Source organism: Amphibalanus amphitrite, unplaced genomic scaffold (genome assembly GCF_019059575.1).
Source record: "Amphibalanus amphitrite isolate SeventyFive unplaced genomic scaffold, NRLGWU_Aamphi_draft 000017F_arrow, whole genome shotgun sequence".
In the NCBI taxonomy this organism is placed as follows: Eukaryota; Metazoa; Arthropoda; class Thecostraca; order Balanomorpha; family Balanidae; genus Amphibalanus; species Amphibalanus amphitrite.
In genome coordinates, this window is record NW_024881513.1 from 1,622,222 (window position 1) to 1,643,473 (window position 21,252).

A 21,252-nucleotide genomic window follows, 5' to 3' on the forward strand; every position below is an offset into this window, starting at 1 on the left:
GCCCGTTGGGTAGATTTTTCCCTCCTGCAGTTTTGGTATACCGTATAATTCCAAGTTCCAAAACCGTTACTATAAACACAGTACAAATACCGATGCGAAGTCATAGCTAATGGCGGGTCTAGAGAAGTGGTCCGAGAAGCGAGACGTTACGGGAGATGGCCATACTCGAAAGGTTACAAAATAAAATTATTTGCCAATGGGTTTTGCCATAGACATGAGGTTTTGCCTTGTAGTGTTTTGCCTTGCGATTTAAAACGGACTTTTGTCATAAGAGTGATAAGCTTTTTTGCACTACGAAATGTCGCTGGCTTCGGGCGTCCTAAATTCCTCCCGTTTCCCCTTCCCATGGAACCGCCATGGCATGAAGTTACACCGCCAAATCTGGTGAATACCTACTGGTTCCACTTAAAAAAACATAAGGAACTGTTTTCTGTGTCCTATGGGGTGGGAGGTTTATATAGCCTTGGGTGAGAACATCATTGCGCACCCTGTTCCATCGCTTCCATCCTCAGGATACAGAAATCCTTCTCCTCCACGCCGCAACCCCCACTCCGGGCTGGACAGGCACCCTTATCTCTTGCGGGCTGCTCCCTTGGAGCGGCACCGCTGCTCCCGAGGGAGCGCACCCCGTAGCCGGGTGCAGAGAGTGCTTGGTCGGCCTGTCCTTTCGGACGGGCTCAGCCCCGGCGACTCTCTAGGGTGTCTGCCCAAACCAATGTCTCCCCCTAATTCCTATCATCCTTCCGGCTCTGAAATGGTCTCTTCAGACCGCAAGGGCCTAACCCAACAAAACAACATCATTGCGTATAGTCTTGGCGCTAGCTAGCCTCGGCGAATTTCCTGGTTTCGGTTCTCTGGGCAAGGGCAAGCCACGCCATGTGTGGATCGCCCATGATCGTAAATACCGTGGTAAATACAATACAATACGGTTCTCTGGCAAGCCACGCCATGTGCGGATCGCCCATGATCGTAAATACAATACAATACAATACAATACAATGCAAGGTGGAAGCAAGTAAAACGTCACTCAAGACGTCACTAACGCATTGGCCAATCGGTATTGGTTACTGTCGCCGCGGCGGGTTGTCAATGAACCGTTGCCGCTGTTCACGAACAGGGGCTTGTGCCTGCCCGTAAAGAACGATCCTAACTCAAGGCCCTAAACTTGACACTCCGCTTCTCTTGGTTTGTTATTATTTGTTTGTACCTTATTGTTATTACATAGCAGCCCATAAGAGAAGTTTCACTTTGTGTAGTAACTTACCAAAGGTTGCATCTTATCCATTTGGCCTGCTATATGCATGAGATGATTGTGATAAGCTTTCAGTGAGACACCTTTGATCACTTTACGAGAGGTCAAGCACAAGATTCTTCAAGATAGTCAAGCCTGGTCAAGCATTGGAGTAGCTCAGCTCAAAGAAGAGCCCAAAGGCAACATTTCAAGCTAGTCATGCGATTGACATGGTGTTCGCGAAGATTGCTCCTTGGTGGCTTTCAGTTTTCTTGCAGGACCTTATCACAAGGTAAGAAAAGAGCTTTTGGTGATAAGAATGGTTTCCTGCATTTACTGTATATTTTATTTGGATTAAGGAGAGAGCTCTGGACCCATTTTTCAATTTATTTATAATTGACAAGTCTCAACTGAGTAAACATGACTTATTTCTGGGTTGCAGTGATGGATGGCTATAATGTGCTGATTGATCTCCTTTGGGATTGAAATACCAATGGTAGTATAACTGGGTTTCAGCACAGTTATTGAATGGTGGAGAAGGTAGGTACCTACTAATGCAACCACAGTTCCAAGAAGGAAGCTGATTATGTACGGACTATTTTACAATTTAAAAAGTTTTAACGGATCAAGGCCATAGAAGACTTTTGCTAAAATTTGGTAATAACTGCTAAGAGGATGGGAGTTAACTGTGGGGGATTTCAGACTACAGCCAAATTTTGCATGGTCAGGGCTAGATGACTACCTACACCTAATAATCTAGAACACTGTGAAAGATCAAAAGATTTAGGAAAAGGACTTGGAAGCCCTCAAGGCTTTCAAAATTTTAACAGCTATTTTTGGTACATCAGTACTGAGTTCATCATGCTTATTAGAATGTCTAGATGTACATGTAGACTGATGTGTCTACCTTTAAAGCGGATCATCCTGACTAAACCACATACTACCAAGTTGGGCCACATAGGCTACACAAAGTTAGAGGGCTGTCAAGACCAGCTCTTAGTGCCTAACTTAGAGAAGTGTTGAGGATACTGAGCAATCACTGACTTTTAAAACTGCATATGGTGTCCCAGAAACAGACTGACAACACTATGCTATGAGATAAAGCTGGACAGGTTGCCAGATATTTAACCTCTTGCCCCAAAAATGAGACCATAATGGAGAGAATAAGGATGCTTAGGGGTTGGAATGCTGGTGTCCAATGCCATGTTCATGCAGGAGTGGGTGCCAGCACATTCATTATAAAAACTCATAAGTGGAGCAGACAATATGCATGCCTTCTTGAAAAAAGACAGGTGTGGTTGGGTTGCCTGCTGAACCTGAATCCGAAGGAGGATCTGCAAGAGCTTTACAGCACAACTCTTCAACTGGGAACCTTAGCCCATCATTTAGTTTCCAATCTGCCTATTGGGACGCCAGAGTGTGAAGGCAGTGGTTGAGAAGTTAGTTTATGCGATGAAAGATAAGATGGAAGATGAATTGTACCTAAGATGCATAATAGTTTCTGGTGATTTTTTGGCATTGGTTAAGTATCTTTCTGGACAGCCTGTACGTAATAGCTCCTTTATAGTCGTTATCTAAGTCGTGATCGCGATGGGTTCTGTGGTCCTGGGATTGGCTGTGTCTGAGCGTTCTGACCAGTTGTGCGGTTTTCCGGCAGCGGCGAGAGCTGAGCCGGCGCCGTCGGCGGGCCAGGCCGGCCCGTGGCACCTGTACACGGCCGTGTGCCTGCAGCGGCTGCCGGTGGTGGCGCCGCCGCTCAGCGACACGGAGCGCCGCTTCGCCGCCCTGCTGCGACAGCTCGAGTTCGAGCGCAGCCTCAAGTCCTCTCACGAGATTCGCCACGAGATGGACATGTGAGTACGACTTACGTCCACAGTCGGTACCCGCGACTCGTCGACGCTACCTCGTCTCCAGTTCTCGTGATGTGTGCTGAATGTTATATTATGTGCCCTGTTCCATCATTCCCTGACCCTACCATATCACAGAGGATTGTCTGTGGTCGGTCGACAGTCGTGCGTTAAAGCTGCCGTTTGGTTTTCTCAAAGTTGATAGTCACCTTTCGTCGACATTGGGCCCACCAGGGGTGCTTTCGGTTATAATTTCTGCCCTCGATCGATACTTGATGGGGTAGTTTGTAATCGCCCGTGGTGTGTCGGGTCCTCGACACTGGACGGGGCAGTGTGTAATCGCCCGTGGTGTGTCGGGTCCTCGACACTGGACGGGGCATTGTTTAATCGCCCGTGGTGTGTCAGATCCCCGACACTGGACGGGGCATTGTGTAATCGCCCGTGGTGTGTCAGACCCCTGACACTGGACGGGGCATTGTGTAATCGCCCGTGGTGTGTCTGGTCCTCGACACTGGACGGGGCAGTGTGTAATTGCCCGCGGTGTCAGACCCTCGACACTTGACGGGGCAATGTGTAATCGCCCATGGTGTCAGACCCTTGACACTGGACGGGGCAGTGTGTAATCGCCCGTGGTGTGTCTGGTCCTCGACACTGGACGGGGCAGTGTGTAATCGCCCGTGGTGTGTCAGACCCTCGACACTGGACGGGGCAGTGTGTAATCGCCCGTGGTGTGTCAGACCCCTGACACTGGACGGAGCAGTGGGTAATCGCCCGTGGTGTGCCTGACCCCGACTCTGGATGGAGCAGTGGGTAATCGCCCGTGGTGTGCCTGACCCCGACACTGGACGGAGCAGTGTGTAATCGCCCGTGGTGTGTCTGGTCCTCGACACTGGACGGGGCAGTGTGTAATCGCCCGTGGTGTGTCAGACCCTCGACACTGGACGGGGCAGTGTGTGATCGCCCGTGGTGTGTCTGGTCCTCGACACTGGACGGGGCAGTGTGTAATCACCCGTGGCCCGTGGTGTGTCTGGTCCTCGACACTGGACGGGGCAGTGTGTAATCGCCCGTGGTGTGTCAGACCCTGACACTGGACGGGGCAGTGTGTAATCGCCCGTGGTGTGTCTGGTCCTCGACACTGGACGGGGCAGTGTGTAATCGCCCGTGGTGTGTCAGACCCCGACACTGGACGGGGCAGTGTGTGATCGCCCGTGGTGTGTCAGACCCTCGACACTGGACGGGGCAGTGTGTAATCGCCCGTGGTGTGTCGGGTCGACACTGGACGGGGCAGTGTGTGATCGCCCGTGGTGTGTCAGACCCTCGACACTGGACGGGGCAGTGTGTAATCGCCCGTGGTGTGTCTGGTCCTCGACACTGGACGGGGCAGTGTGTGATCGCCCGTGGTGTGTCAGACCCTCGACACTGGACGGGGCAGTGTGTAATCGCCCGTGGTGTGTCTGGTCCTCGACACTGGACGGGGCAGTGTGTAATCGCCCGTGGTGTGTCAGACCCTCGACACTGGACGGGGCAGTGTGTAATCGCCCGTGGTGTGTCTGGTCATCGACACTGGACGGGGCAGTGTGTAATCACCCGTGGTGTGTCTGGTCCTCGACACTGGACGGGGCATTGTGTAATCGCCCGTGGTGTGTCTGGTCCTCGACACTGGACGGAGCAGTGTGTAATCGCCCGTGGTGTGTCAGACCCCGACACTGGACGGGGCAGTGTGTAATCGCCCGTGGTGTGTCAGACCCCTGACACTGGACGGGGCAGTGTGTAATCGCCCGTGGTGTGTCTGGTCCTCGACACTGGACGGGGCAGTGTGTAATCGCCCCTGGTGTGTCAGACCCCGACACTGGACGGGGCAGTGTGTGATCGCCCGTGGTGTGTCAGACCCTCGACACTGGACGGGACAGTGTGTAATCGCCCGTGGTGTGTCGGGTCGACACTGGACGGGGCAGTGTGTGATCGCCCGTGGTGTGTCAGACCCTCGACACTGGACGGGGCAGTGTGTAATCGCCCGTGGTGTGCCTGACCCTCGACACTGGACGGGGCAGTGTGTAATCGCCCGTGGTGTGTCAGACCCTCGACACTGGACGGGGCAGTGTGTGATCGCCCGTGGTGTGTCAGACCCCGACACTGGACGGGGCAGTGTGTGATCGCCCGTGGTGTGTCAGACCCTCGACACTGGACGGGGCAGTGTACAATCGCCCGTGGTGTGTCGGGTCGACACTGGACGGGGCAGTGTGTGATCGCCCGTGGTGTGTCAGACCCTCGACACTGGACGGGGCAGTGTGTAATCGCCCGTGGTGTGTCTGGTCCTCGACACTGGACGGGGCAGTGTGTGATCGCCCGTGGTGTGTCAGACCCTCGACACTGGACGGGGCAGTGTGTAATCGCCCGTGGTGTGTCTGGTCCTCGACACTGGACGGGGCAGTGTGTAATCGCCCGTGGTGTGTCAGACCCTCGACACTGGACGGGGCAGTGTGTAATCGCCCGTGGTGTGTCTGGTCCTCGACACTGGACGGGGCAGTGTGTAATCTCCGTGGTGCGTGTGCCGGACAGCGCCACGGCCGAGGCGCTGCGGGCCTCCGAGGGCGACGACCCCGACCTGGCCGAGGCGGCCAGCCTGCAGACGGCCGCCGACTTCGAGGACGCCTGCGCCGAGGAGCTGGCCGGCTTCGAGCCGGCGCCCACCGTCACAGGTGCGATCACGGCACCGGAGCAGTGTCCGTCATATAAGGCCTCAGGGTACCGGAGCGTGTCCGTTATAGGCGGTTACAGGGGGATTTGGAGAGTGTCCGCTACAGGTGCGCTCAGGGGGACCTGAGTAGTGTCTATAACAGGCGCTCAGGGTACCGGAGCGTGTCCGTTGCAGGCGGCTGGGGAACCAGAGTATAGTGTCTATTGTAGGTGGTTTCAGTAGGATGTGGAATGTTTCGTACGCTTTGGGCTCAGTGGGCTACCGGGTATTTCATTTTCTAAAACATTACGAAACTCCCGTAACCCTTTATCAATATCTGATCAGCGTATGTAGCTGGCAGTGCGGTGGCCGGTTTGGATCGTTCCCTGCGCGCAGCTGACAGTGGCGATTCGCCCAGTTCCCTGCGCGCAGCTGACAGTGGCGATTCGCCCACGGTTCGTCGGAAGGTCATCTCAGGCTCAAAAGAAACGGTATATACCATTCGAAAGCTGACGGTGAGCTGAATCCAAAAATGTAATTTTTATCAAAATCGATCGATGGCCTTTTTTGAAAATAGCGTTTTTGTAAAAACTTTATAATTTTTTATTCAACGGGCTGTCCCGGAAATTCTTGAAAACATAAACATGTGTTTTTTAGTTCCAGTGAAAGCAGAACGCCAAAAGAACAATATTTAGCGAAGCAATATTTCCAAACATTAATATGCGTCTCCCACAGCCGACAATAAGGCGCAATCACACAGCTCAGTGTCACGATGGACCAAAGTCAGCCACACAGAAGCGTGAAATGACCCTTATCGACTCGCAGACCCGGCGCTCTCGGCCCGCCTGACCGGCCACGGAAAGAACGTTCGGCTCTCGTTCTACTAAACAAATGTCATATTTGTCAGTTTATCTGTCTACATCGCTATTAAAGTTATGCAGGATACCTGTGAAGAAAATTCATTGTTCTGCTTGATTTACAACATGCTTTAATTTATATTTTTCTTATACATGCTTTGTTCCATCCAGCTGCGCTCAGTGCCCGCGCAGGGGAAGTGAGCGGGGTTTCACCGTCAGAGGCTGTACTGGTGACAGCTGCTCGGCCGTGCGACCGGTCAAAGGTTACCCTGCCCCACCGATCGCTACCCCCACTCCACCCGAGCTGAGGCCGGTACAACCTCTGACATTTCAGCGCGGCCAATTTTCCTTATATGGGCATGATACCAAGCTCAATTGAGCAAAGTAGACATGAACAAATGCAAATTAATGCATGATGTGAAGATGACAGAGCAATGAATCTTCTGCTCATGTATCCTGAATAACTCAAGTACCGACTTGAATCGTTAAACTAACAAATATGACGTCTGTTTAGTAGAACGAAAGCCGAACCTCCTTGCCGTGGCCGGTCAGGCGGGCCGAGAGCGCCGGGTCTGCGAGTCGATAAGGGTCATTTCACGCTTCTGTGTGGCTGACTTTGGTCCATCGTGACACTGAGCTGTGTGATTGCGCGTTATTGTCGGCTGTGGGAGACGCATATTAATGTTTGGAAATATTGCTTCCCTAAATATTGTTCTTTTGGCGTTCAGCTTTCACTGGAACTCAAAAATACATGTTTATGTTTTCACGAATGTTCGGGACAGCCCGTTGAATAAGAAATTATAAAGTTTTTACAAAAACGCAATTTTCAAAAAAGGCCATCGATCGATTTTGATAAAAATTACATTTTTGGATTCAGCTCACCGTCAGCTTTCGAATGGTATATATCGTTTCTTTTGAGCCTGAGATGACCTTCCGACGAACCGTGCCCCCAGTTCGCTGCGCGCAGCTGACAGTGGCGATTCGCCCAGTTCCCTGTGCGCAGCTGACAGTGGCGATTCGCCCAGTTCCCTGTGTGCAGCTGACAGTGGTGATTCGCCCAGTTCCCTGTGCGCAGCTGACAGTGCGCTGGTCGCCCCGCTCCCTGCTGACAGAGTTGAGCTGGACCTAACCAGTGTCTGTAGCTGACAGTGCGCTGTGTGGTCCGTTCCCTGCGCGCAGGGTCCTGGCCAGTGTCTGTAGCTGACAGTGCGCTGTGTGGTCCGCTCCCTGCGCGCAGGGTCCTGGCCAGTGTCTGTAGCTGACAGTGCGCTGGTCGCTCCGTTCCTTGCTGACAGAGGCGGACCGGACCGCCGACCAGCGCTCCCTGCAGAGGCGGCTGTCCAGTCGGCTGGTGCTGGTGGTGCAGCAGCGGCTCGGCGCGGGCACCAGCTGGATGCTGCCGCAGGGCCGCCACCAGGACGGCGCCACACTCAGACAGGTGGGCAGAGGGGCTGCCGGAGACACGCTCAGACAGGTGGGGCTGCCGGAGACACGCTCAGACAGGTGGGGCTGCCGGAGCCACGCCCAGACAGGTGGGGCTGCCGGAGCTCGGCCGCTTAGCTCACCAGTTCACCACACCTGCTGCCGGGCACTCGCAGCTGCGGGCCATTGCGGCAGCGAGTGACGTCACCTTAATTTGTTCTGTGCATCGTTTGACTTTTCTACATCGTGATAGCCGTATACAGTATCAAAAGTGTCCGCGTGGCCTGACACGATCCGCCGCCCTGCTTACCGACTTTATGGATTGTTATCTCGCCCATGCCGACTGCCGACTACGGCCTATACTGGCCTGTACCGCCATCAGTGCCAGTGACCCCAGCCCATCCCGATCGGGAGCAAACAATCAGCGCTGAGGAGCGGCCCGAGCCGGGCTCTTACTACCGGCCGGCTGGGAGGGGGGACTCCTGCTGTGCTGCTGAGGTGGACGGTTGGATACCAGGCGGGCTCTGCCAGTTGTGACTCGTCACATTTACCTGTTTTACAGACGGCTGAGCAGACCCTGGACGCCATGGTAGGACCCAACGTGAACGCGCAGTTTCTGGGCAACGCGCCGTGGGGTTTCTACAAGTACAAGTACCCGAAGCCGCTGCAGCAGGAATCGGGTGCCGTCGGCGGCAAGGTATGGTAGACGGACGGCTTGGGCCCGGATCGCGAAATGTCAGCTTCTTCGTTACTCTGCAGTGTTGGTGTTACCGTTGCTCTATGTCAATTTTAGCCATTTTTTTTTTTTGCCCTAATTTTACATTGAAAGTTATATGTGGCTCTCATGAACTGGAAAATGTGTAAAATGGAAAAGTTACACCAGTTACACCTTTTTACATGTTACAATATGTGCCACCCCAAGTGGAACACCTCAATGTATGTCTGGGTCTGAGCCTTGTTCATGCACGATATCTAGAAATGGTTAATAACGTTAGGCCTAATGAAGTGTTGCATCTTGGCGCCGTCTGATTCGCGGACGAGTTGGTGATCTCCTCGGTCTCCCTGGTGTGGCAGTTAGCGGTTTGTTCTGTGTCCCCGTCTCCCACTGCCGCTGACGCGCCTCTGGGGCCGCCGACAGGTGTTTTTCTACAAGGCGGTGCTGCGCGGCGGCTCGGTGGAGCCGGTGGCCGACCGGGTGGCCGACCACCGCTGGCTGACGGCGGCCGAGCTGGGCGGTCAGCTGCGCTCCGGGTACCGGCGGGCCGTGCACCGGCTGCTTATAGACCACGACTGAGGGCCGGCCGCCGGCTCCCATAGACCGCGACTGAGGGCCGGCCGCCGGCTCCCATAGACCGCGACTGAGGGCCGGCCGCCAGCTCCCATAGACCACGACTGAGGGCCGGCCGCCGGCTCCCATAGACCGCGACTGAGGGCCGGCCGCCAGCTCCCATAGACCACGACTGAGGGCCGGCCGCCGGCTCCCATAGACCGCGACTGAGGGCCGGCCGCCGGCTCCCATAGACCGTGACTGAGGGCCGTGCACCGGCTCCCATAGACCGCGACTGAGGGCCGGCCGCCGGCTCCCATAGACCGCGACTGAGGGCCGGTTGCTCATAGACCACGATTGCTGGTACTCGCCTGCGGCGCTAACTGGGGGCATCCCAGTCGAGCGTTATCCAGTGGAGTGTCAGCACCAACCTCCTGTGTTTGGGTGTGTGTGTTTTACGCGTGCAGACTGCGCCGTCATGACGGATAAATGTTCCGTGTGTCATAAATGTGTCGTGTGTTAAACCTTGTTTCTCGTCTTTGACAAGAAAATGTTGAAATACCTACGAGCGTGAATCATATTTGCTTTTAATGCAACAACGGGATAACAGGCTACTAAGAAATGTGCTCATTTTCAGTGTCCGCGATTTCGATTTGAGTGTACTGGTGGGCCTCTGAAACCTCTGAATCCAGCCGATCCAATGCATCCAGTCATTGCTTCTTCCTGGGCTGAGGGCTGGTTCAGTATTTCCTGAAATTGTCCGTCAGCTCTTACTGTATCCATCGGCAGACGACCGGACCGGGAAGACCGAAACTTGCCCTCAGTTACGACAATGGAGCGTTGAAAGTCGTTTTCCCCGGCTCTACACGGCTGCAGATTTTCACAGCACCATGTCTGTTCGCATTGACTGGTGCTATTGGTTGAGCCTACTCCGCTCATCTGTCACGTACTACGCAGCCGACGTGACTTTGTAAATCATCTGTGGGACGAATAGAATGTGCTGAGAATCTACGGTGACATGGTTAGGAGGAGACAGACATGTGTCATTCATGACAATATGGATATATTAAAGGACGTTTCTTTCTCACGCGCACGGCGGAAAGGTACACGAGGTGTCGCTACTCAAAGTGAAGGACGGCACAATTGTGCACAATTACTGTCACCGATACCACTTTACGATGTCTTGAAAGGAATGTACATGTAATTGCCACTGTAAGGTGGCCGCCATGGACGCCATCAAGCGCTTCGAACGTTACTGTCATGCATCCGACAACTATTCAACAAGTTTCTTAAATTAAAAAACACCGTGCTTGTCAGAGATAGCACAGCTTGTGGCTTGGTGCGGTAAATGCCGTAATGAGCCAAAGCCCAAAAGTAAAGCGTATTTGCTACTTTATGTAGCAAGGTTGGCTCTACATACGCGACTATGCAATGCTCAATGGTAAATGCCACGAACAGTGCAATAACCGAAGAAGTTTTTCGGGGCTGGGTATGGTCAGTTCATATTTATATTCGTGGTATCTTTCGTATGGTTATCAGGGTCCACCCCACTTATCCAAGTGCCTATGCACACAATTTATAAATGACTAAGGCTGTATTGGTAGGTATGGATTGAGCGAGCCATAAGGCACTGATAAATACGAAGAATGTTGGGAATATTGCCGAGAAGTGCCGTAACATGATATGTTGATATAAGTTTGCAGTTTTGTACGTGTAATAAAAATATGGAGTAGGAAATATCAGCTGTTCACTGTCGTCTTCTTTAGCCATATGTGGCGCATATGTTTTATTTTACGATCTTTGGCTCAAAACCAGGGGGGTTCGCTCCCGTGCCTTCAGCATTACGAAAAATGGAAACAACCCGTGAGCAGCATCAGCTGCTCACGTATATGTTCAAGGAAAACAACATGTAATGGACTGCTGACGACGGCCCTCTCCACCAATCAGCGCTCGGCATCTCGAGCGCTGATTGGCTGGTAGCAAACGCGTCATATGTGGGTCTCATTTTTTTTGCGATCAGTGAACGCGTTATTTAATACACAGTGGCCTATGGAGAATGGCACGCGGAACTGAAGGTCAGTGTTATATTGCTTCGTACATGCGAATGGGGGTATTTGAGTGGCATTTGACACCATTTTCGAAATCTACAGTGAATTTCTGATCGACTCATGTATATATTTTTATGAATTTGATAGTATTAGTGCTACATAGTCGGTGTTTTATGTTGGTGTTGTCTCTCTCGACCTTTGTCTTGGACTTTTATAATATCTTTTCTCGAAAATGCTTGCCATAACCAAGTCTAAACTGTATCTGTATAAGAGATAATTTGTGTTGAATATGAGGAGAAAGTAGTTATGACCATTCTGCCCATCAAACTGCCAGAAGGTGTTCTTGTAAGGTGATTGAAACTTCAGTACGGGTTACAGATGTGGGTTTGACATTAGCATTGTTGTTGTAACCCCACTTGCTCTAATAAAATGGAAACATGGGGTTATGTACCCACTATTGCACAGCCTGGTATCAAGCTGGTTGATATGTGGAGGATAATGAAAGCATAAAACTTTTCTTAAGTGAAAAGGAGCGTTGCGTCTTGTGACTTTGTCAAGTCATTTTAAATCAAATGATTGTGATTGTAACTTTTACTTCAATTAATTATTGTTGCTAGTTTTGACCTTTCTGATCATCAAGTTTTATGTGTACCAATTTCATATGCTTGTGTAATGTCTGTGCGGCTTTGTGCACTTGTGCAGTGTGCGTGTCTTGAAACAAACCAATTTATTTTGTACCTTTTTGTACTTCAACAAATGTATGTCAAAAGACAAAAATGTCATGTCTTTTATCATTGACACTACTACAGCTAACTTTGCCTATATTCCTATCTTTCAGAGGCATTCAATTCAATCTGCTTTCCAGTGCAGTACCTATAGGAGGCTGCAACTGAAACTCGCACAAAGGCAATCAAGTGTCACTTCATCAGCCTACAGTAACAGCCCATCTGTAATCAAGATATGGATGAAATGGCATAGAAGAACAACCAATTCAAACAAGAAAAGATTGTATTTTGTTTTGGACTATTTTTAAGCATAACAGAACACTACACTTGCTGCTTTTTATGTTTGCCCTGTGTGCAGTTTTGAATAATTTAACTATGAAATGCTTTTGCCCACTATTCTCTTTAGATAACCTTCCTTTGTAATGCATTTTGAGCTTACATGCATGATGTAGGCATATTTCCCTTGGCTTCATAAAACTACTTGCAAGCTTTTGTTATGGACATTGGTGCTAATATGATGCTTCAAATGTGTCCAGTAGTTGGTGAAGGGAGAAGAGAAGTAGGACAGCTGATAGCTATTACCAAAAATATGTGCTTGTCTGCACTTCGGGCTGTTCCATCATATGCAACCTCTTTTTACCTCCTTGAGTTAAAAACACCTCATCTTTTGTTTCTTTCCTGTGTGCCAATTGTTTCCGTGGTGCTATAAATGTCAAGTTTGAAGTTGGTATCTAAGTGAGCAGAATGTGCATTATTTCAGTCCGTCTTGAATCATTCGTCTTGAATTATATCCCTAACTGACATCCTGTTATTTGTCGTGCAATGTATGTGCCTCTGCCTGTGTCCGCCCTTACCTCTGGCTTTAGCCTCAAACCAGCCCTGCTGAGCTCTGTCGCCGGTGCGGTGTGTCGCAACGTGCTGTTTCTCCACTTCAGCCGACAGCTGCTAGGAATTGTCCTGTGCCATGCGCCATGCGACACAGCAATTGTAAGCTTCAGGTCACATTCGGACTGATTGGCTCCGCGTATGTGCATCCGGCCGGGTGCTAGTCGATATCAGGGACGTGGGTCGGACTGTTGTGGCGGCGTGCACTGTGGTGCGTTGAAGTTGTTGTATTTCTGTCAGTGAAAAGCATTAATACATAACCGTGGCCGCAGCCCAATGTTATTGTGAATTTCAGAGGGAGTGGCCAGTCAGGAGGGCCCCATGTGGGTATGGATCCAGTGTCCAGTGGGAATTGGGATTGGCTATGAGATTTCCGGCGATTGATAAACGCTTCTATGAAAGTAAACCTATTGAGTTATGAGGGGAGGTCACGTGACGGACCTGACCTTACTAAACTCTTGTGAAAACACGACACATACGAACGATAAGAAACCGACAGCTCTTCTTTCTGCCAAGTGTCATCTTTGTGTGAAGGATTTCTTGGCACTGAGTGTTCAGAAATTGCATTGTTTTTAGACTGTGCAGAGGCTCACGAGCGACAACATAGGTCAACAACCTCACGTACCTTAAATATGCGACCTGTACCAGAAGATCCAGCTTGATCAAAAGATTGGACGAGTCAAATTTCAGCTCTTTAGCTTAAAATAATTTTGAGCTATCTTAAAAACCGTCAGTGTGGCACCATATCGCCTCCCCGCGCGGTCGGAAGGTAAAAGTTCGCCGGCTCTAACTAAACAAATACGCGTCGCATCGCAAATTCATTGACGGCGTTCGAAGCGTCGTTCAATTTACTTTCGAAACATATCCTAATATTAACATTTAACTGCCTAGCGCAATCTCCAACAAGCAAAAGTTCCGTGCACTCATCCTCATACAGTGTTAGCGGCCGCCGGCCGCCGGCCGCTGACCCACATTCGCGTCATCAGGGAATGCTGCAACTAATTTATTGTTTCCAACTTTTTTCCCAGAGCGTTCTACCTGGTTTATATAGCCTTGCTCAAAACTGCCTTTTGATCGCCTGCCGCTGGTTCTTGACGAGAGAAGGTAGGTTAATTTCGGAAATATGTCAATTTGTTGATTGTTCGCGATTCGCTGATATCATACTAACTGATTCTTAAATAGTTAGCAACTGTTCTGCTGATTTTGTAGCAGTATGGGGATGTGTATGTATGGGACAATCATTTTTCAATGGGTTCAGGCCTTCCCATATTTCAATTTATATCAATATTGATGGTGCTTCGTCGCGGCTCCGACAGAAAATCTGTGAAGGATTTGAGGGATTTCCATACTTTTTTGCTAAACCTTTCTTGTAAGATTGTTTGCTCATCTCGTCTTGATCATTTACAATGAAAGCTCAAATGTTATGTAAGGCTGTCGGAAGAGTGAAGGCATGCCCTGAGGCCCAAGACAAACTTTCACTGGTTTCCCCTGATCTTTGACTGGTCTGAAACTCTGAAGCCAGTTAAATAACAGAAAGATGACTTACTGTGGTTAGTTTTTGGTGAAAGTAGTCTGCTTTTGCTTTGCGTAAAGTAGTCTGCCTTTCCTGAATTTTTCAGTGCCCAGTTGTACTAAAAGATAATTGCTAATGTGAAAAGTAATATTGGTGTCAATTCATAGGTATCAAACTGATGTTTTCATATCAGGTTTTATTTCCTGTGGCTGATCCAAACTGTGAGAGACTCTTGGAAAAATACCGGCAGCTGGCAACTTTTTCTGTCAGTAAAATAGGCCTCTGCTGGGTGCTTTCCTGTCCTTCCACCATTGGTTACCAGCATCAGCATGCTGTTTACTTCTTTTCACTTCTTAGGTGCTTGTTTGTCATTAGCAAGTCAGTTGGGCAAACTAGGCGGCGGGAATCAAAATATGGAGGCATCAAAATATTGATTCTAGTGGGCGGAGCTTTGACCATATATGGGCATACGTGCAGACCATCACAGAAACGTCAATTCTTCAGCAACCGGCTACAATTTCAAGATAGTTTCTTCACAAAATGAAGAGCAACGTTGAAGCTACCCGCCAGGCACGAAACAATAGCCCTAACCTCTTAGGTTAGTTTAGGAAAGCGTCTTGAAAATAATCAAGATTTTGATTCATCACGGCGGCTAATCCCGGCGAGAATCAATATTTTGATTCCGCAAACAGCTGGCTAATCATTATTTTGATTCTGAAATCAGCTGGTCTATCAATATATTGATTCTGCGAACTGACTTTCTGCAGATGTACTTCACTCTTCAAATTGATTTATGGAACGTTTCTTGTGTGCAAATAATGCAAATTCAATAAATTCATGAAGATATTATCAGCACAGGATCGTGTAATTTTTTTCTAGACCTTATTCCCACGGTAGACCAGGGATTTTCAGCACTCACCCTAGCTCCCTGCTCAAAGCTGCAAGCCTTCGAGGGAATGCGTGAAGGGAGCCGTGCTGACCTTTGTATAGGGGTTGTACTGAGTCGGAGCCGGAACCGAAGCCCGACCATTTTACTCGGAGCCGGAGCCGGAGCTGGAGCCGATTTTTTCCTCCGGAGCCGAAGCCGTCTGACATTTTCACGGCTCCACATCCCTGCTTTGTAGCATTGATTTTGAGTAAAAAAAAGTTAACTTATCGTCTTTCACGTGTTCATGAATGTGTTTCTACGCATCTGTATCCCGTCCCATTTCTGTGGAGTACAGTAAGAGATATTTCGCCGAACAATATACTCAAGCCCGTTGCACAAATTGCACAATTTGAATGAAAATATGATACACGGATGTATTTGCATTCGCAAATAATACGATGATATTCATAACACATTTCACAAAGATCCCTGCAATTGCCACACATTTGCCATCACAAAGCCCTGTCGTTGATGCTCACATCCCATGCAAAGCAATACTCACTTTTAGGACACGTCTCTTATTCAATATGGCTACGTATTTGCAAAACATGCAGTTAATAATATTTGAAACTGAGACCTAACCAATAAGACATACCATGGACAGGTAAGAAAAACAAATAAACGTCTGGAGAATGACTTCAACGTCTCGATGTTGCCTACTTACAAAGAACAATTTTCGGTTTCGAATCAAATACATGAAATAAATATAAACAAAATTTGTACAGATACACTCAATATAGGGTTTATGATTAGCACGGCTACCTAAAACATCAATCCTGTCAGGTTGAGCCACTTATGTCCACACCCAAAGCAGGTCGCTTTGGAACACCACAAGATCCCATATTACCACCGAAAACGGTCACCAATTGGTCTACTGATCAGCATCTTCAGAACATTCTCGACCGAAAAGCTATCAGTCCTGTCTGTGTTTTGGTTCGCTTCATTTGGGCTATGCGCACGTTTTTCTACTCCGGTTCTAGGGACGAGATAGCAGTCATCACGCGCTGCACCAGCTCGTTCTTTGACAGGTTGGTGACGCTGTCGTCATCCGGCAGGATAAACACGTGGCGCATTTCACCCTCGGCCCCGCCAGCCACATACACACTTCCTTACGTCATATTGTTTCTCGCTACGAGATCAAAGTTCAAAAGGTCGTGATGTAGGTAGTCTCCGCCCAGCCCGAGTCAGGTACTCCACCGGTTGGTCGGGTGCGGCCAGGTCCGCGCAACGCCGCCCTTCTTCGGTCGACGCTCTGGTTGACAGGGATGGCGTTGTCATACAGTTGCCTGTCGACTGAACAGCGATTCAAGACGCCATCCTTGACCCTCTGAAGCTGATCCCCGCAACGACCAGTGTTTGAGCCTTGGTTGACCTGCAGCAAACAACAGAACAGAACACAATAATTAGGACATTTGTGGACAATAGATTAGGAAACTATATGTGTTATTATTCTATTTGTTCAGCAACTATTAATTTTAGAATATATTCAATAAAAATTAAATACTTAATGTCGCTTAAATTTCCACTGAACGTCACCAGGTGCGCCAACAACTGTCATCTCATGCAGTTATATAAATTCTGCCAAAAAAGTAGATCTGAGGCCAGCTGTACCAACAGAAAAATAGGTGGCTGCTGGATTTTTTTTGTCTAAAAGTTACTTCACATACAGAGCATGAACAGTACAGCCCTATCCGTTTACGTGCCCATCATGTAACGCTCCATATGTGAAGCAGTCTTTAGGCAAAAAATTCCAGCATGCAACTATTTGTGTTGATAAAACTGGCCTCTAAAATTAACTTTGGCATGGACAATCCTGAAAATTAACTATCCAGCATTCCCTGGACTGACGTACATTAGACACATAATTTTCTTGAAGATCACGCATAATGTAAATATGGCTTACACCATTCAGCAACTTGCTTTTGTTGCACTTACAAATTAAAGTTGTAGCAACAATTGGGTGAGTGAGACACAAGCAGAGGCTAAAACATCCAAATTATGTAAAATACTGGACATGCACTGCCCCCATTTCATGAGTCCACCCAACAATTCTATCATGTGAGACAAAACATTAGGCTTCTTGTAACTAATTTATACCGTAACTTTTAAAGGACATCATATTTCACTGAAATACTACACCTAAGACATCATTTTCAAAAAAATATAGCTTAAAAAGACAGCAGAAAAGTGAGAAGGCGTCCCGCGCCGCTGACGTCGCTACCGCGCCATGTTCCTAAAACCATCTCTTAAAACGAGTTTTCGGTAAGAAACGTTAAGATCACATGCCTGAAATTGAAAAACACACTTCAAAGTATCTTAAAATATGATCCATTGTTACTTACACTTCAGAAAAGGTCGCTTAAACAAAATAAAACCGGGAGCACTACGTTGCATCCAAACACCCACGACGCCGGCGCGAAATGGCGGGAACCGGAAATCGTGGCTAGATACAAAGAAAAAGAATATTTCTTATAAATGAATTATACAACTAAATAACGCATTTTTTATTTTCTTTTAGACAAAATTATGAAAAAATTACAGAGGCTTGTCGTTAATGATAAACAGAGCAAGTTTTAACAGCACGTTTTTGTTGAATTATGGCGGCGAAATCTTTATGCCATCCGTAAAGGTACGCGCGACAAACGGCTGATAGCCATGCAGCGAAAAATTGAAGCGGGGAAGTTTTTTGTATTGACTTGTCGAAAAATCTCGCCGTCATGGGGGTTATTTCCGCCGTAACGGGTCGTCTGAAGGTGGGAACGTCCCAAATTGAATCAAAATATTGATTCTATGCCCATATATGGTCAAAGCTCCGCCCACTAGAATCAATATTTTGATGCCTCCATATTTTGATTCACGCCGCCTAGTTTGCCCAACTGAAGTGCTGTTTGACATAAGAGATTATAATGGTAAGCAAGAGGTATGAATAGTCATATGAGTGGGCTGAAACTTTGGAAAAATCTGTCTTTAAAACATTGCTATTTTGGGGCCAGGTTTGGGGCTGCTTCAGCAGATAAAGCTGCTTTGCTCTTTAAATAAAACAAAACAATGACAATCAGAGGCAAATTTCTGTTAATAATGATAAATATACTCTCCCTTGTTGCTGAACTTGTCTGTCTAATTATTTTTTGCAAGATAATGTTCCTTGAAATTAATAGAAGAGTAATCTTTTTTTTTGCTTGCTCAGTTTTCTTCAAAAATCCCCAAAACATTAAATAAAAAAGCACAGGAAAATGTCTGTGCCACCACACATCACATCATATCTTATTTTTGGTGAGGCACACCACAGTCACACAATGCACACAGCTATCCAGAAAGCATACTAACAACATTAGCACACTGCAGCCCATGCCCAACCATGTTCATATGTCTGCTGCATTTGTCACTTGTCATACCATACAAAGTTTGTGTCAAACACATAACTACATGAAAAAGATTGGTCATCCTGTTACCAGGCCTTCCTTAGCTTCCCTTCAACACATAGGTATTTGATTTGGCCCTCTTTCTCTTGATTTTTTTTTCAACGGAAGAGCTTTGTGAATGGTAGATGGTTTATCACCCGTGTTATCTGTGTACCTATGGTAATGTACCTAGGCGTGGGAATGAGTGTTTTTAATTCATGTGTCAAACTGTGACAAGGGTTGAGATGCAGACTTTTGGCTGTATTGAGGTTGTGTTGATTTGGGCTGTTTTCTCCTTTTCAGGTGACTCGTGCCTCTCAGCGGTGACATTATTCTGTCCAGTGAGCACCTCTCGCGATGCAGGCTGTAGCGGCGCTCCGCCAGGTGCGGGTGGCCTCTCTGGCGCGCCTGCCGGCCGCCCTGCAGTGGCGCACCTACTCAGACTCGGCGCAGCACGACGCCGACCTGGTTGTGATCGGGTCCGGACCCGGCGGCTACGTGGCCGCCATCAAAGCCGCCCAGCTCGGACTCAAGACCGTCTGTGTGGAGAAGAACGAGACGCTGGGCGGCACCTGCCTCAACGTGGGCTGCATCCCGTCCAAGGCGCTGCTGCACAACTCGCACCTCTACCATGAGGCCGTGCACGAGTTCAAAAACCGAGGCATCGACGTCGAGGGCGTCAAACTCAACCTGGAGCAGATGATGAACACAAAGAAGAAGGCCGTGTCCGGCCTCACCTCCGGTGTCGCTTACCTCTTCAAAAACAACAAAGTGACGCACGTCAAGGGACACGGCACCATCACCGGCACGAACGAGGTGACAGCTACGGCCGCCGACGGCTCCAAGGAGGTCATCAAGACCAAGAACATCCTGATCGCCACCGGCTCCGAGGTGACGCCGTTCCCGGGCATCGAGATCGACGAGGACACGATCGTGTCGTCGACGGGCGCCCTCTCGCTGAAGCAGGTACCCAAGAAGCTGGTGCTGATCGGCGCCGGTGTGATCGGCCTCGAGCTCGGCTCGGTCTGGTCGCGGCTGGGCGCCGAGGTCACGGCCGTCGAGTTCCTCGGCCACGTCGGCGGCGTGGGCATCGACGCCGAGGTGTCCAAAAACTTCCAGCGCATCCTCGGCAAGCAGGGCATCAAGTTCAAGCTGGGCCACAAGGTGACCGGCGCCGAGCGCAGCGGCGACAACATCTCCGTCTCTGTCGAGAACGTCAAGGACTCGAGCAAGAAGGAGACGCTGGACTGTGACGCGCTGCTGGTCTGCGTGGGCCGTCGGCCCTACACCGACCGGCTCGGCCTCGAGAAGATGGGCATCGAGCGCGACGAGAAGGGCCGCATCCCGGTCAACTCGCGCTTCCAGACGGTGATCCCCAACATCCACGCTATCGGCGACTGCATCCACGGCCCGATGCTGGCGCACAAGGCGGAGGACGAAGGCATCGTGTGTGTGGAGGGCATCGCCGGCGGCCCGGTGCACATCGACTACAACTGCGTGCCGTCCGTCATCTACACCTTCCCCGAGGTGGCCTGGGTGGGCAAGACTGAGGAGGACCTGAAGGCCGACGGAGTCGAGTACAAGGTCGGCAAGTTCCCATTCTCGGCCAACAGCCGCGCCAAGACCAACCAGGAGACGGACGGCTTCGTGAAGGTGCTCGGCGACAGCGCCACGGACCGCATGCTGGGCGTGCACATCATCGGCCCGGGCGCCGGCGAGATGATCAACGAGGCAGTGCTGGCCATGGAGTACGGCGCCTCCTGCGAGGATCTGGCGCGCGTCTGCCACGCCCACCCCACCTGCTCCGAGGCACTGCGGGAAGCCAACCTGGCCGCCTACTGCGGAAAGGCCATCAACTGCTAGGCGACGGCGGCTCGGCTCGGCAGTCTGTGGACTGCGGAGCGGGGAGGGCTGCTGCAAATACTATTGAGTGATAGACGGACGCGGGCTCCGGCGGAACGGAGTCTGTCATGTGAGCCGGGATCGATAAACGCCACAGCGGGTACGGGGAGCCGGCGGCGGCGCTCTGAGCCGCGCCGTACGGGGGGCCGGCGGCGCTCTGAGCCGCGCCGTACGGGGGGCCGGCGGCGCTCTGAGCCGCGCTGTACGGGGGGCCGGCGGCGCCGTAACGAGGTCCCCGGGTGCATCGTGCCGGGGGGTCTGTTAGTACACCTGATCTGGTAAACGTCTAAACGCATTATGCATTTTCTTCAATTATTCTCGAGGTAATTTTTGGAGAAGTTGAGGTTCCGAGTCGCTGCCAGTGTGGTGTTTGTTGAACGGTTATGGTCCTCGGTACGAATGCCACCTTCTGCCCCGTAGTGCGTGCGTGTAGATATTTCATGACTGATATATGTTTTATCCGATACTAAAACCTGTGTGGTGCTCTCGGTTGTTGTTATGTTCTGGTTTCGAATACAGATGTGTCTGTGCCCGAGACTCGCGGCTTTG

The 21,252-nt window shown here is 49.9% G+C and overlaps 2 protein-coding genes and 1 long non-coding RNA gene across 7 annotated transcripts; 2 read left to right on the forward strand and 1 right to left on the reverse strand.

The window, feature by feature from the left end:
- Window positions 1-506: 506 nt before the first annotated feature.
- LOC122387765 (39S ribosomal protein L46, mitochondrial-like) lies at window positions 507-10,376 on the forward strand. The gene is made up of 6 exons (XM_043378217.1): window positions 507-1,523; window positions 2,889-3,084; window positions 5,638-5,777; window positions 7,908-8,050; window positions 8,597-8,731; window positions 9,173-10,376. The coding sequence occupies exons 1-6, from the start codon at window positions 1,451-1,453 to the stop codon at window positions 9,326-9,328; spliced, it is 843 nt and encodes a 280-aa protein (XP_043234152.1). The 5' UTR covers window positions 507-1,450; the 3' UTR covers window positions 9,329-10,376.
- Window positions 10,377-11,342: 966 nt separating this feature from the next.
- On the forward strand, window positions 11,343-21,240 carry LOC122387807 (dihydrolipoyl dehydrogenase, mitochondrial-like). 5 transcript variants are annotated; one of them, XM_043378347.1, is made up of 2 exons: window positions 11,343-11,376; window positions 19,105-21,240. In XM_043378347.1, exon 2 carries the CDS (start codon window positions 19,159-19,161, stop codon window positions 20,662-20,664), a length of 1,506 nt encoding a protein of 501 aa, XP_043234282.1. In that variant the 5' UTR covers window positions 11,343-11,376; window positions 19,105-19,158; the 3' UTR covers window positions 20,665-21,240. The 5 variants fall into 5 exon arrangements, with proteins under 5 accessions (XP_043234282.1, XP_043234243.1, XP_043234254.1 ...); XM_043378308.1 differs by lacking the exon at window positions 11,343-11,376 and adding an exon at window positions 13,988-14,063; XM_043378319.1 differs by lacking the exon at window positions 11,343-11,376 and adding an exon at window positions 18,027-18,309.
- Window positions 15,755-17,963, reverse strand: LOC122387835. The gene is made up of 2 exons (XR_006257689.1): window positions 17,743-17,963; window positions 15,755-16,772 (listed from the first exon to the last, which is right to left on the reverse strand). It is a non-coding gene; the product is annotated as an uncharacterized LOC122387835 (long non-coding RNA).
- Window positions 21,241-21,252: the final 12 nt, after the last annotated feature.